Raw genomic sequence first — 15,953 nt, forward strand, 5'->3', positions numbered from 1 at the left:
GAAAATTCTCATGTTGTATGCTAGTGACTCAAAGTCCAGCATATTTTCATTGACAGCCAAGTTGAGCCATTTGCCATAGGCCATTGATGCCCCTCACGCTATGACTCTCTTCAGACAGAAAAGGGATCTTGGAACTACAGCCGCCATTGTTACTGCCATCTCATTGGCGGCTGTTGGAGCTACCACCGCGACATTAGCCATGAGTCATACTGGGCAGACTGCTCAGACCCTGAATAACCTTTTAGCCAATGTAGCTCATGCCTTAGATGTACAAAAAGGAATTAATGCTCAACTAAAAGGAGGTTTGATGGTGTTCAATCAGAGGATTGACCTCGTGCAGGAGCAAATTGATATTGTCTTGTAATCTTACTTTGACCCTCCATGATGGGCACCTTAGCTCTCACATTCTCACAAAGAAAACATTTGACAATTGTCTAAAGCTATTCTACTGGTCCAATAACTTATGTTTCTGGTTCCCAGGCTGCTTTTCCAATTTAAGATGTCATGTAATATTCACAACACTGTTTCCAGGATTCCAATCCATTCCCCTGCTCACCAAACATTGTCAGGTCACTTTTCAGTTCAATTTCAGCTTCAATATCTTTGGAAGCTAACCATTTTTAACCAGAGGTATCTTCTAGGTTCCCATTCTTCTACCAAGGCAGAAAATTTACGCTCTAGTCACCTAAGCCAATATCTAAGACACTGCTTGCTTTATCATCATATTCATCTAATATATACACATATATGAGTTCAGGAACAAGATACCTTTATAATCTAGGGCCAACTGGGACAGCATTTGTCACAGATGCAATGAATTTGGTGGCAGTGGGAATTACAGATTAACTGTGTAGTCCCTGCTTACAACCCCACACTAACAATTACAAACCACTAAGTTAGAGATATCACAAATTTCTAAGGCACATATAGTACTTGTGCCATCTAATATGTGCCTTACCAAATAAATATAATCTGTAATCATAGTTGTAAATACATTTTGTGAAAATGTAAATATAGAAAATATTTTTTTAATATTTCGTAGAAGTAAAGAAATCTCTGTGATTTCTTTGAAAGAGAAAATAAAAATTTGGAATGATATAATTTCATCATCTTCCTTCCCAAATATTTAGCTGACAATAGCTCCATCCATTCTTATTTCTGAAAAGATAAAAAAAAGTAGTAAAAATATTTTCCCATGTACTTATTTCAGTATTCTCTGTTTCCTCTTAAGACGGCTTTATTCCTTAATCTTTGATTTTATGGAAGCATTTTTAGGTAATCTGTAGTTGTCACATTGAAGGATCCAATAAAAGAAAATTTGTAAGCTGCTCAGCACTTAAGATGTGATTCTTTATCAGAAACACCAAACCTTGCGGGTTTACCCTGTAAGGTGGGAGGGATTTAAAAATCTGAATTTAATGTCAAAGTAGCACAGTGGTTGATTCTACTAACTTACCACTGTTTAAAAAGCATCTTTTCAAAAATGCCAAGGAAAGCCGAAGCCACGGGAAAGTCAGATTGAGAAAGAGATTGGCAATGTGGTCAGAGCCAGTAAGACTTGGCAAGGCTGGCAGGGGCCTCACTAGAAGTCAGCGGGTTGAATTGGACTAAAGGCTGAGCGCTAGAATTTCTGAAGAAGTGAAGGCTGTGGAGGCTGCAGGCAGGACTCTTCAAACTGTCCTGGAACACAGACTCAACACTGGGTACATGAAGGCAGTTCGGAGGGTGGACCTACTGGGCTGGGGCATACCGAGCCTGGAGGATGCATACTGTGGGGAATGACAAGATAAGGTCGCAAAGAGAGATAACTTGAAAGAACATATTAATAAAAGGAAAAGAGGAACTAGCATGACCACAAAGATGTAAGACCAGATTCTGGGATAGAACATTAATAACCCAGGCTCAAGGACAACTCGGATGTACTAAGAATTAGGAAGACAGTTTTATCTTCCTAATTTTTTCCTTGCTCAAAATCCCTTTAAAATCTTCAGTATAGTTTTATCACTAAATCCCTGGACTCTCAGATCTTCCCAAGAGTACTTCTTGGGATTCCAAGGTGAGCCTCTATCATTTATTCATTTTAGTCTTCATCTGTTCATTTCTCTCCAAGACACCACCAAGCATAATCCAGGCTCCAAAACTTGAACATGCCACAATCTCCCCAAATACAGTCCAAATGACATGATAAATGTCCCTCTTACACTTCATAATTCCATTGATAAATTTCCATGGGAATTTTATGCACTAGCTGCAAAAGTAAGTAAATTTCTCAACCAGAAGTTTATATCCTCTGTAAATCAATGTTCCCAATGTTAGTGGTCATTCCCTGGACCTGGCGTTAGCAGGGATTCCCTGGACCTGGCATACATGGACAAGTATGAACATTACATAATATCAACTACTCAGAGGAGGACACAGTGCATGGTGCTTCAAACGACAGGGTGGAATTCAATTACACCTTCAAATCTCTGCCCTGTACTTATCCGTAGAACCTAGAAAAGCTGTTGAATGTCTGCCAACCTAGTCAGTCATCTATGAGATGAGGATTAAATGCATTTTCCTTTATTTGAGTTAGGGCAGAAATGAGAAAATTGATAACATATACTTCCTTAATATAGTAATAACTAATACATTTCAAAAGCATGACAAAGCATAGAATAATGCAATGGATTGTTCTATACTGTGTAAACTTAAATGGTATGAATCTAAGTGTTACCTTCAATAAGTTGATCCATCACACTAAAACATAACAATATTTTACTACAGCTTTTATGAACTAATCCACAAACTAAGACAATTACTCTTGGGCTATTGTTCCTCAAGCACAAAATGGAGATCAAACATTTTTTTTTTTAAATAATCAATTCACTGTTTTCTATTTCACAAACTACTTAAGTCAGAAAACACTGATTACCCAAATTACTTAATTCAATTCTGAAAGAACCAGGAACAGTTCAGAGTTTGGGGGTAGTAACCACAGAGGAGGAAAGAGCATTTCATTAGATCAGTTTGTAGCCATAGAACTGTGGCATCGTGCTTCAGACAAAAGTTTCTAAGAGCAACTAGCTTGGTTGGAAAAGCATGGACAGTGTGTGACTTCTTAGAGCACCAACTTTTTATCCTAGGAGAAGAATTTTATCCTAGAATTCATAAAGAAGTAAAGCTAGAATTTATACAGGAAGAAAGGGTCACTGGCATTTTCTAGAAAAAAAAAAAAACTGAGAATCTATTCATTCATGGTTGGTAAGTACTGTAAAGTTGAAATTTTCTTCCAGCTTTGTATTATATTAATTATCTTCTCATTTTGATTTTAGAGCCTTTGACTCTTGCTTAAACGGTGGCTTTTTAGGTCAATTGATTTTAGTTCACTTCTCAAAGTAAGCAGGCAAGGTATAAGGTACTCGGAAATTATCTCAGGAGGCTGGATCTTGTTGTTTGGATCCCAGCTAAAATTTTCTGTAACATTCACAGTAAGAAAGTGCCATTTGAGCTTAAGTTGCCTGAACAAGCATTCATAAAGAGGGTCAGGATATGGTCAGGATATGAACTTAACATTTTCTCACTTCCTAGAAATCCACCTTTCTTAGAAAGCGAAATAACCAATGGCACAAATTGTTTCATATGTTTTACTATTACCTCATTCCCCAGAGGAAGGCAAAGCAGTCAGCGCATCTGGAAACAACCACTTGACGGTTTTGTGTCCAAACACTGCTCTGCAAGGTAAGGACAGTGGTGCGGAACAGTTTCCTATTCACAGAAACCTGCGTTATGCTTCCCAACACATCTTGGCTTGGATATGCAGGTTGCCTTCCTTTGTGGGGCAGAATGATCACATGTGGTAAATGGAATGAAAGTCGGTATAAACACTAATGTCTTCTCTTCTGACAGCATATGAATGTGCAAGCCTTGAGTAGGAGAAAAGGGGCTAATTTGAGATTTGTTCCTAGCCCTCTCCATGTGAATGGTGTCGCTGTGAGCCCAGCAATGAAGTTCACTGTGTTGTAGCAGACTGCGCAGTTCCTGAGTGTGTCAACCCAATCTATGAACCAGAACAATGTTGTCCTGTCTGCAAAAATGGTAAGAATGCCCTGTATTAGCTTTCAAGAAGGGGTTAGGAAAAGACGCCAGTATTTCACACCTGCTCGCCACTCAGTACAAGAGCCCTCCGAGACCTGCCTCTAGATTTTCAAAATGACGGAGATGGCATGTATGTTTTTCTGAAGCTTTAAAGTAAAAATGTGCTAGGGATGAGTGAATGGAGTAGCTTTTCATCTGAGAATTAGAGCTCTCATAGGTTGGCATTGTTGTGACCCTTATTATTGATTGCTGTTTTATAAAGAGATTATTAGAGAGAGAACACAGTAGCGTATTTTTGTAGTGGCTGTTCATCTTCTCTCTATCTTGGAGCCTGCACAGCAGTTTTGTTTTTTGTTTTTTGATTTTTGTTTTTTGTTTTTTTAATTTCATGGTGTATAGTGCATCCTCAGAGAGAGATTGGAGCAAATTCCAGGTATTTTGATTTGGACATACACAAGACTTCAAGTTTAAAGTTGTCCAAAGAATAAATTCAATGAAGTGAACTTAAATTCAAGCAAGAAAGACTGAACTGATGAGTGTGTTGAAGAGGGGGTCCTCTAGATATTCATAACAGAAGAACCCTTCCCTCACAGAGGTTGGTAAACATGAGGAGGTAACTTGTATATAGGATTAAGGGTTCATTTTTCCCCTTTTTAAATGGAATAGTTGAGAAATCTTACAGTATCTTAGCCATCTGAAATCATGACAGTGCCCTAAAGAAGACCTGGCAAATCAATGGCCACTCAGGACACCCTATCAGCAAAGATCATACAATCACGTTCTTCCTAGTGGGCCTGTCCTGCCAAAGGCAGGGAACAATACTTCACTAGCTAACAGTCCACAAATGTTCCCTTGGCATTTGCATGTTCTCAGAAGGGAAATTGGTCCTAACCCCCAATGATTAATTGATGTGCTCTTTGATGGGGAACAATGACTATCTTCTAGGATATCTCACATATATATTTCTGCTAACTCACCTAGTAATCTTTTCCTTAACAGATGGATTGGCATCAAGTTATTTAAAGACAAAACAAAAGTGACTCCTATTGTTTTCAAAATAAATTTTGTGGTTGGGAATCTTCCCAATGTACTAATAATGACCCTTTCTGATGTTTTTCCAGACATAAGCTTTCCTGTTTCTGATCATACAAATCTATTATGTTAAGATATTAAATTGTTCATTTGGCTTCTCTTTTTTTCTTACCCAATTGACTTACAATAACTATCTCTGTCTCAAGAGCTGCAAATAAATACCCTCCCCCATTAAGCTCTAATGTGCCTTGTATATGCAAAGATAAATGATTTAAAACTTCATATTTCTTAAAATGTTAAAGAACCTGGAAAAGATACAAGAAAGAACAGTAAGATGATTTAATGGTTGAAAAATAGGACCTGGGAGGACAGACTGAAGGAGTTAGCATAATTTGTCCAGAAGAGAAGGCTCAGGGGAGAACTAACTGTCATGAAGTATATGAATGGTTAGTCTAAAGTAGAAGAGGACTTGTTATTTTTCATTTTCTCCAAGGATAAAAAGAAGGAAATCTCAGCTATCCAATCAATCTTTAAAAACGGGATTGACAAGTCTTTAACTGAAGAAGAAGAAAAAAAAATTGTTTGGAAGTAACCATCTACAGGTCCTTGAGAATATTTTTTCCCCTGGGTGGTCCTTGTTGACTTTGCCAAGCTTTTAGAGTAAGTCCCTACAGTTTATGACTTGTCGATCCACACTCAGTATTCTTTCAGAATTGGAGACTCTAATCCACAGATTTAGGAAGCAATTTTAATGCATGTATCTTAATAAATCACCCCAGATCCCCCACACAAAGCCTACAGCACATCTAGACCTCAAGTCTAGTCAATTATTCAAGCTAGTTATATTTTATATGCCAGTACTAAAAGATAGCTTGCAATTATCAGATATTCGAAATTTGTCTTCAAATAAAACCCTCTTTGTACGTGTGTAATGGATGAACTTTAACTGAGTCACCTATTCAAATAACTGATGAGTCCTTGTTTAGTGCATAAAGCTTTAAGGGCATTAAGTTTTCTGCTGCTATGTCAATGGCACAGCAGACAAGGGCCAATTCTGCTTTGTCTTGCTACTTCCAAACAAACTTTACCCTTTTAGAAACAATAAAGGGGAATGATTTGACAGCTGTCCTCAAAACATAAGGTATGACCAATGCCAAAGGACTTTGATCAAAAGGATTTTGAGAGCCCCTAAGACCTATTTGTTATTAGTGAAGAAGAGTGAACCCATGCTTGATTTGCTAATTTTCTGAACATAGTTAAGAATATAAAAGCAGATGCCACATATGGAGAAAAGCTAGAGGGAAAATAAATACCATGACAAACTGTAAGTAGGAGTGTCCTGAAAATTCCAACATATTGTAAGCCAATCTCATTACATTAGAAGATGGAGTTGTTCATTATAGTGAAAACTATTATATAAAAGTATGCTTCCTCTCTTCTTAGATTAAAGTAAAGGCACAATTTTAAAATATGCCTATGGATTTCAGGTACAGGCAACAGAGTATAATTTATACCCAGGATTTTTTTAGCATTTTGTTCATTTCCTTAAATCTTTATAGATGCTGATGATCTTGGCAGACAAATATTTTTGGTTTGCATAAATGCTGATTGTCTTGGCTGTCAAATCCTTCCCCTTTTGCATAACAAGATTGATTTTTCTGGCTTCTTGGGTTAGACTAAAGCAAGATACATTAAATATAGAAACTAAACATTTGAAATTATAGAATCTATCATATCTAATCTTAAATTTTAGTATAAGCTAATATAAAACTCTTTGCTTTGAGATTATTTGTGAGCAAACACAGCAAAGAAACAACAATATATTTGTTTCTTGAGAAACAATAGCTACCAATGAGAACCATAACAATTATTTCAGCATTGAGTATTCTTACTTTTATAAAATGCTAGCTAGTCTGTTCCCTAGATAAATAATGATTCACTTTCTTTTTTTCTCAATATAATTTGTAAATATCAATTTGGGAACAAGAAACTTCTAGAATTTTTTTCTAATTATGTTAAGAATGAAGGAGAATTTAAAATTTCTTCATCTTGATGATTATCTCAAGTAGAATGTCTGCTGTTTCTGAATAAATACAAGCAAGCCATAAAAAGGCTTTATTCTTATTCAATTTAGCTCAACACTAAGAAAAACTGTCAGTGTATGTAATAATAGTAAGAAAACATCAGTGAAAGATTTGAATGGCAGGCATTGTGTGTATAATAATCATATTAGAGGAAAAATAAGAGTAAACTTCTACTTGAGGTACAGGCACATGAACCCACTGTTTTTACTAATACTCTTAGACAATTGTGTCTCTTTCCTCTGCACCCCTGAAAGAGCTGCTGATCCAAATGCCCTCTTAGAAAATACAAGACATTTTCTTTTTTTTCTTTTTTCTTTCTTTCTTTCTTTTTCTTTCTTTCTTTCTTTCTTTCTTTCTTTCTTTCTTTCTTTCTTTCTTTCTTTCTTTCTTTCTTTCTTTCCTCCTTCCTTCCTTCCTTCCTTCCTTCCTTTCTTTCTTTCTTTCTTTCTTTCTTTCTTTCTTTCTTTCTTTCTTTCTTTCTTTCTTTCTTTCTTTCGTTCGTTCGTTCGTTCGTTCTTACAATTTATTCCCTTTGTATCCGGCCTGTAGGCCCCTCTATCTCCTCCCAATCCCACTTATCCTCCTCCTTCTCCCCTATGCCCTCTCCCTCATCCACTGATAGGGGAGGACCTCCTCCCCTTCTCTCTGACCCTAGCCTCTCACCAAGGCTGGCTGAATCTTCTTTCTCTGTGGCCTAGTAAGGCTGCAACCCTCAGGGGGAGGTGATCAGAGAGCATGCCATTGAGTTCATGTCAAAGACAGCCGCTCTTGCCTCCCTTACTAGGGAACCCACTTGGAAACTGAGCAGGCTAATAACAAAGAGAACCCTAGGGAAACTTCACTCAGATGGGCAAACAGGAAAGATATCGGAAGTAGGAGAATACAAGGAACGGGACAGGAGCCTTCCAAGAGGGCTCTGAAAGACTCTACCCATCAGGGTATGGAGGGAGATACTGAGACTCACAGCCAAACTTTGGGCAGAGGGCAAGAAACCTTATGGAAGAAGAAGGAGATAGAAAGACCTGGAGGGGACAGGAACTGGAGAAAACAATCAAACAGAGCCAAAAAACCTGGGCCCAGGGCAGCCTGCAGAGAGCAATCCTCCAACCAAGGACCCCGCACAGAGAGGATCTAGACCGCCATGCTCAGTTTACAAGACATTTTCAAACTCTTCTACTTTTATAATATTATGTACCTTTGACTTATCTTTTAGCCACAGGCCTTTCCATGCTAATTAGTGAGCACCCAATACAGGTGTAGTTGCTTATTTGTTCTAATAATATGCAAAAATAAGTTAGAATTAATATAGTATTTGCTAAAAATGTATCAGTTTAAGGTGTTATATAAATATTATAATATTTGGAAATCAACCATAATATATATAATCAGTAACCAAGAATATGTATTGTTTTTTGAATGTGAATTAGCATTTATTTGAACTTCTTGTTCTTAATCATTCATGCAACTTTTGAGTTTTCCATGAATCTTAAATCTTTGTTTTCACTCAATAGGAACCATGTCTCTAGATGTCAGACGTATGGCTTTGCAAATAAGCATGTTGTCAGTTAGTAAATATTTGCTCACTAAAGCACCTGAATGGTTCAGTTCATTTTTATAGACTATGTTTTTGCTGGAATATTGTCGGTCATTACATATGACCCTGAAGGACAAGTTACCTCATGAAAATCTGGGAGAAACAGGACCCTTCCACAGTCTTCTGTATACATCAAGTGAACAATTCTATCTCTCTTCTAACTAAAGTTAACACAAGCCCTGTTCAGATATTTAACTAACTTCACACTCCTTACTCTCTTTCAGTTTTATGGTCATGAAAGGGAGGTCCTCCTCCTCTTTTATCTGACCCTAGCCTATCAGGTCTCATCAGGACTGGCTCCATTGTCTTCCTCTGTGGCCTGGCAAGGCTGCACTCCCCAGGGGGATGTGATCAAAGAGCCAGCCACTGAGTTCATGTCAGAGACTGTCCCTGATCCCCTTACCAGTTGGATAACTTTTAAGAAAGCATTTGCTATGAAAATTTTCATGTCACTGGAAGTTGACTGTTGTATGATATGTACTTCATCCCATATTCATGTATAGAATTTTCACTGCATTTTAAGAAACCTTATTGTTTCCAGGGGAGAAGTGAAATACATCACAGCCTTTAAAAACATACTACCGACATTTTTCCGTGCCACGTGAAACAATAAAATGCAGCAATGCCTACTACATCTACAATGCTCCTTAGGCAATATATTTAATACATCCAAAGTGGGATACACATACTAAACATACACTAAATTGTATGGAGATAGGAGCAAAGTTAAATATTTATACAGTAGAATGGTTATGATGAGAGCCAGGGAGATGGCTCTGTTGGTAAAGAGCTTTCCATACAAGCCTGAGGACCTGTGTTTGGCTCTGTAGTACTCAGGTAGAAAGCAGGGTTCAGCACTAGACACCTGAAATCCAGGCACTAAGGAGGTAAGGACAATCAAATCCCCGGAGCGCACTGGCCAGCTAGTCCCACTGAACTGGTAAATCCCAGCTCCAGGGGAGCACCTGCTCTCGAAAATTTTGATGGTGGGTGATTAAGGAGTACAAATGGTGTAAAATTCTGATTTCCGTATATCACACATGTGCATTCAAAATGTCCATAAAAAGAGAAGGGGAAGGGAAAGAGGGAGGATGGAGGCAGGGAAGTAGAGGAAAAGGAAGGGAAATAATGGATATAATGATATAATAATTACCCATAGGTTATTTTAAAATTTTCACTATACGTTTAAGAAAAGGCAATTTAAATGCCGTTAAGCTTTTCCAGAGAAGATGCAAGAGAGAGGAATCTCCTTTTGCAGTGAGTTTAATATTGATTTTAAAAAGCAAAGATTGCAAACTAAAAGTGAAAGCAACTATGTTTATGGTTATAAGTGAAAAGCTAAGACAAAAATGCAATTACTAATTCCAGTTTAATATCTTTAGTTCACAGATTTTACAATTTATAAGCTATATATAGCAGCGATGTGAAGTAACCTTCTTCAATGAATAACATCATATGTCTGCAAAAGTACATAATAACCATATTACAAGTATTGAATAATTATAATAAATCTCACATAATTTCAGGTCAAGTATTAACCATGCCTTAAATTCTATTAAGATTCATGAAGAAAAAGGTTTGTCTTTAGAGGTTGTCAGAAAAGGATTTTATACTTTATTAACAAACATACTAGCAGTGGGCTTAAAAATCTATAAATTCTGACCAAATAAGATTTATGGCAGATTTGGAAATAGTTAACATGAGAATTCTATCGTTATAATTTCTCTCGTTTCCAGATTTAAGAAAAAAAGTGTTATTTTTATATACAGTTAAAGGCAGTATATACAAGTCAGAAAAGCTAATGACAACCTCAGTAAATAGAGCATTCCTGCAGTCCTAGCTCTCAGGATCTAGGAGGAGGACTATGAATTTAAGGCCAGCCTAAAATACACTGAAATATCCTCTTTCTGCCTTTCTTCAGTCCCAGCACTACCCAAAAAAGTACCAAACAAGCTTGATAAAATAAATGGACAGAGTTTTGTTTTTTTTTTGGGGGGGAGGGTATGGTAACATAAATCGACCTCATCTGAAAGAAACAGAAACAGGTTTGATGGCTAAACACTACTGATATTCCCACCCCCAAAATCACTTGTAAGAGGATATAGATTTTACTTAACATTTTAGATAGATGGGATACAGAAAGATGCTGCTGCTGAAGATGATAGACAGATAGACAGATGATAGACAGATAAATAAATGATAGATATAGATAGATAGATAGATAGATAGATAGATAGATAGATAGTAGTTGAATGAGGGAAATGTAGATAAATAATAGATGCGAGACATAAATATAGATAGATAATAGAGAGGTAGATATTTGAAGAGATATGAGAGATTCACATACGGTAAGAACCACTTAACACAATCAGAGAAGGGAGGACAGAGAAGCAAAGGTGGACACAGGTAAGATTCTTTTCATATACAAATAATTTAATTATATTCTTATAAACATAAGAAAATGAAATATTAAATAGAGTAGATTTAGTAAACAGACTATGTGGATGCCCATGCATGGGTGTGCCCAAGGTTGGTGGGACTCTCCATGGATCTTCTATTTTGTTCAAGAGGGAGGGGCCCTCAATCAAGCCCCGAGTTTAGAGACATGTCTTGGCTCTCTGGATAGCTTGATCCGGGGACTCCGTGTCTCCACCTTCCACATCTGGAATTACAGGAAGCTTTTATGTTGGGTGCAGATCTGAACTCCAACCCACTACACATACCATGGAGCGAACATACACATGCCTACACATATGCACCATACACAATAAATACAATAATGCATAAATACATACATAAATAGTAATTAGGATATAATAAGATACATCAGGTGAAATGAGAAAAAAATTAAATCCCTAATTCTGTTAGAATGAAGAAAAAGGAAATCTAAAAATTTCTATGTGATATAGTATTTTTATAAGTGGACAAAATATTTTGGTTGTTTTTTTCTTTTTTTCTTTTTTTTTCTTTTTTTTTTTTTTTTACCCCCTTTCAGTTTTGGAGACAGGCTCTACGTATGTAGGGAAGCTTAACCTTGAACTTGTTAGCCTCCTGTTTCTGCCTCCCAAGTGCTAGGGTTAGGAATATATACCATCCCATACACTAAATAGTGTTTCTCCAGGAGATTCTAAACCCTATCAGACTGATGTTCAAGATAAGTTATTGCAGAAGGTATCAAAATTTAATATGGAGTCAATATTATAAATACACAAGTATGAAGTGGAAAAAAGTATTGTTACCTAAATGTAGAGTTATTTCTCAAATAAAATTACACCCCTACCTAATCTATTATGTAAAAATAAATTTTATTTGTATTTAAAATCTAAATTTAAAAAACGTAAAAGAATTTTTTTCATAATTGTCAACTTAACATAAGAGTGAATGTCATTCTAAATACATAGGCAAGTGAAGAGTTAAAAACAGGAAAAATACAAATGGGAATCAAGTAGCACATGGTCCTATTGATATTGCTACATGCATTGGAAAATAGCAATCACTAGTTTGGGAAAGAATGGATGTAAGAGGCCATCACGCACAGCTGACTGGAGCAAAGGACATTTCCTTTCTGAAAGACAGTAAAAATAAATGATTCTTTGATCTAGAAACGACATTTCCCGAAAATGGCAAGAAGTGATCAAGTAAGAATATAAATGTGTCTGCATAGTGATTTTTATTATGAAGTTGTTTCAAAATGGAAAATACTTGGAAAACTTGGGATCTAAGCATGTCAGAACACCAATCATTTACCAGTACAAAGGGATGCTGGGTCTTACCACAAGGATACTCACAGATGAACTGATGATGAAATTGTGCTGTATGTGCCCAGTGGCATTTTATTCAGCTATAAAAAATAAAATTAATCATGAATTTTCTTTTAATTTTTATTTTTATATTAATTACAGTTTATTCACTTTGTATCTCTGCTGTGGCCCCCTCCCTATTTCCCCCCAAGCCCACCCTTCCTCCCTTATCTCCTCCCAAGCCCCTCCCCAAGTCCACCTCCCCTTCCATCTGACCCTAGCCTATCAGATTTCATCAGGACTGGCTGCATTGTCTTCCTCTGTGGCCTGGCAAGGCTGCTCCCCCCTCAGGGGGAGGTAATCAAAGAGCCAGCCACTTAATTCATGTCAGAGACAGTCCCTGTTCCCCTTCCTGGAAATTATCATTGTAAGTGAGGTGATCCAGACTCAGAAAGACAAATGCTGCATGCTCCTTTTCACGTGTAGAACATAGTTTTAATATTTTCATATTTGAGTAGATTTGGTGTGCTGTAAGTTAAAAACTAGAAGACCATGAATGGAATAAAATACATGTGATGTGTAGACTGCTAGATGAGGAAGAAAGACTGTAAGAGAGGTCCATTAAAACACATTCTCTATGAAAATGCCATATGAAGTATTTTATATGGGTTTTAATTAATAACAATACTAATACGTAAAAAATTAAATTATTAAAAGTAAATAAAATCAAAGTACATCAGCACAGGTACTAAAAGAATATTATATATAATGCAGATTATATAAAAATATATGAATATAAAAGATACATATAAAGTATAGAAAATGAGGCTATCTCCTACAAAAAGGAATATTTATAGTATATTATTAAACTAGTCAGAAAAGTATATATAGATACATAGGTATAGGTAATAGACCCACAATAGATAGAAGATAGATAGATGATAGCTAGATAGAAATATAGAAAGATAGAAAGATAGATAGATAGATAGATAGATAGATGGATAGATAGGAGTATATAAGGCACCTTATTTTGTTTTAAAAAGCTAAAAGAAAATACATAAGATATTAATAATGCTTAAGTTCTTGTAATAAATGTACATTACACTTGTAATCTAAAATTACTATTTAAAAGAGAAAAGAGAAAAACCCATAGCCAAGATGACATAGCTTTTTCTATTTTATTATTTTATGATTAAATAATTAATGGTATATCACCTAGTGAATATTGTACTGTGATTCCTTCTTATAATTTTTACTCTGTAAATTAATTAACCAACTAATAATTTCTACCACTTGACTTTTCAACTCCTTTATAAGATTCTTTCTTTAAGCATGAGGAAAGCTTCATTGCCCATTTTACACACCTATTAGGGAAATTGCTAAAATATTCACTTAAGCATATCCATTTACATTTTTATGAAACTGTTTTGAAAAATAGGTCTTGATTGAGTGCAAGCCTTTCACTTTAACTTAATAGGTTCTCTCTTCCTTTTAGGTAGATGATTAGTACGAAGCATTACACAGTTGTAAAATAAACACACTGAAGATGAAGCCTTTCTCTGGGAACTGCAGAGCACATATGCATTGGCTGCAGAGACCCCTCAACAGTTCAGGATGAAAGCGTGCCCCTAGACAGCATTAAAGTCCGCATTCACTGACTCCTCCACGGAAGGTCAGAATTACCACATTCCCATAAAGTAGGTGGCAAAACAGAATAATAATAAAAGGCTACTTTAATCAGCCACAAACAAGAATTCCCCATTTCTTTCATAAAACATCTTCCAAAATATAAAAGGAAATATTGATGTTTATATTCTCTTAGACCAACAGGATTACCTTTTAATTCATCAGCAAACTAGATTTCAAAAGCCTTACTTTACAGTGTTGACACAATGAAAATTAACACCACATTCATTTCCCACTAAAGACATCTCTTGTATAACCGTCAGGGCTGCCTTGTCTTAAGACAATGCAGATTAGAAGTCCAAAACATTCAAAGAAAATTTGACTTTTTCTCACCGTATTACCCCTAATATATGAGGACAGCTTATATTTTTACTGCACGTGATAGAGGATAATAAGTCCAATTCCCCCACAAAGTATACATATTTTTGGTGATACAATTATGATTTTGAATAAATAAATGAATAAACTCCTATATCCTACCTGATTAAAGAAGAGCTACAATTTTATTTTAATTTTGATTCTCTGAGTTAACTTTTTCTTTCTTTTTTAAAATATTTTCATTTATTATAATTTATTCACTTTGTATCTTAGCTATAGCCCCCTCCTTCATCCCTCCCAATTCCACTCAAGCTACCTCTTCTCCTCCCGTGCCCCTCCCCCAGTCCACTGATAGGGGAGGTCCTCCTCTTCCTCTATCTAACCCTAGTCTATCAGGTCTCATTAGAACTGGCTGCATTGTTTTTCTTTGTGGCCTGGTAAGGCTGTTCTCCCCCCAACCCCAGAGGGAAGTGATCAAAGAGCCAGCCACTGTGTTCATGTCAGAGACAGCTCCTGTTCCCCTTACTAGGGTACCTACCTAGAGACTGAGCTGCCATGGGCTACATCTGTGCAGGGGTTTTAGGTTACATCAATGAGTGGTCCTTGGTTAGAGTATCAGTCTCAGAAAAGAGCCCTGGGCCCAGATTTCTTGGTCCTGTTGCTCTCCTTGTGGAACTCCTGTCCCCTCCAGGTCTTTCTTTCTCCCCCTTCTTTCATAAGATTGCCTGCCCTCTGCCCAAAGTTTGACTATGAATCTCAGCATCTGCTTTGACATCCTGCTGGGTGGTCTTTCAGAGGCCCTCTGTGGTAAGCTCCTGTCTTGTTCCCTGTTTTCTCCCTCTTCTGATGTCTATCCCATTTGCCTTTCTAAATGAGGATTGAGCATCTTACCCAGGGTCCTCCATCTTGCTTCTCTTCTTTAGGTGTACAGATTTTAGTATGTTTATCCTATGTTATCTGTCTAGTATCCACTTATAAGTGACTATATAGCATGTGCATCTTTCTGCTTCTGGGGTACCTTACTCAGGATGATCTTCAACTTTTGAAATGTGTAATGCCTTCTGTTTCGTACAGAGGAGCTTACATATGGAGAGCCTGGGATATACTCTATTGTGGGAAGGGTGGCTTATTAAATTTAAATTAAATTTCTGGCAGCAGAAAACCAGCCTACATGCCTCAACTTATAGTAGACATAGCAAGGTAATCTAGAAGAAATAAGCAGATTTCCCCATGAAGTCAAGTATAGCTTGAAATTTTACTGCTTTATAAACTCACCACAGATGCATGAAGCTTCTGCCAATTAAGTACGGACTTCATCTAACGTGTCAGTCATTTTAGTGCAAAATTAATGACACAGTTTAGCTGGTGTTCTTCTTAATGATGTATTTTATCTAATTATAAAGACTGAGTGTGTTAATGACT

General features: G+C 36.6%; 1 protein-coding gene across 1 annotated transcript in view; it reads left to right on the forward strand.

Moving 5' to 3' along the window:
* Window positions 1–15,953, forward strand: part of Vwc2l (von Willebrand factor C domain containing 2 like) — a 171,671-nt gene that overhangs the window by 23,321 nt on the left and 132,397 nt on the right. Inside the window, exon 3 of the mRNA XM_060368585.1 lies at window positions 3,948–4,077. Within this exon, the coding sequence (XP_060224568.1) occupies window positions 3,948–4,077 (130 nt within the window). The remainder of the gene's footprint in view (window positions 1–3,947; window positions 4,078–15,953) is intronic.

This window comes from Meriones unguiculatus, chromosome 15, assembly GCF_030254825.1.
Source record: "Meriones unguiculatus strain TT.TT164.6M chromosome 15, Bangor_MerUng_6.1, whole genome shotgun sequence".
Classification (NCBI taxonomy): domain Eukaryota; kingdom Metazoa; phylum Chordata; class Mammalia; order Rodentia; family Muridae; genus Meriones; species Meriones unguiculatus.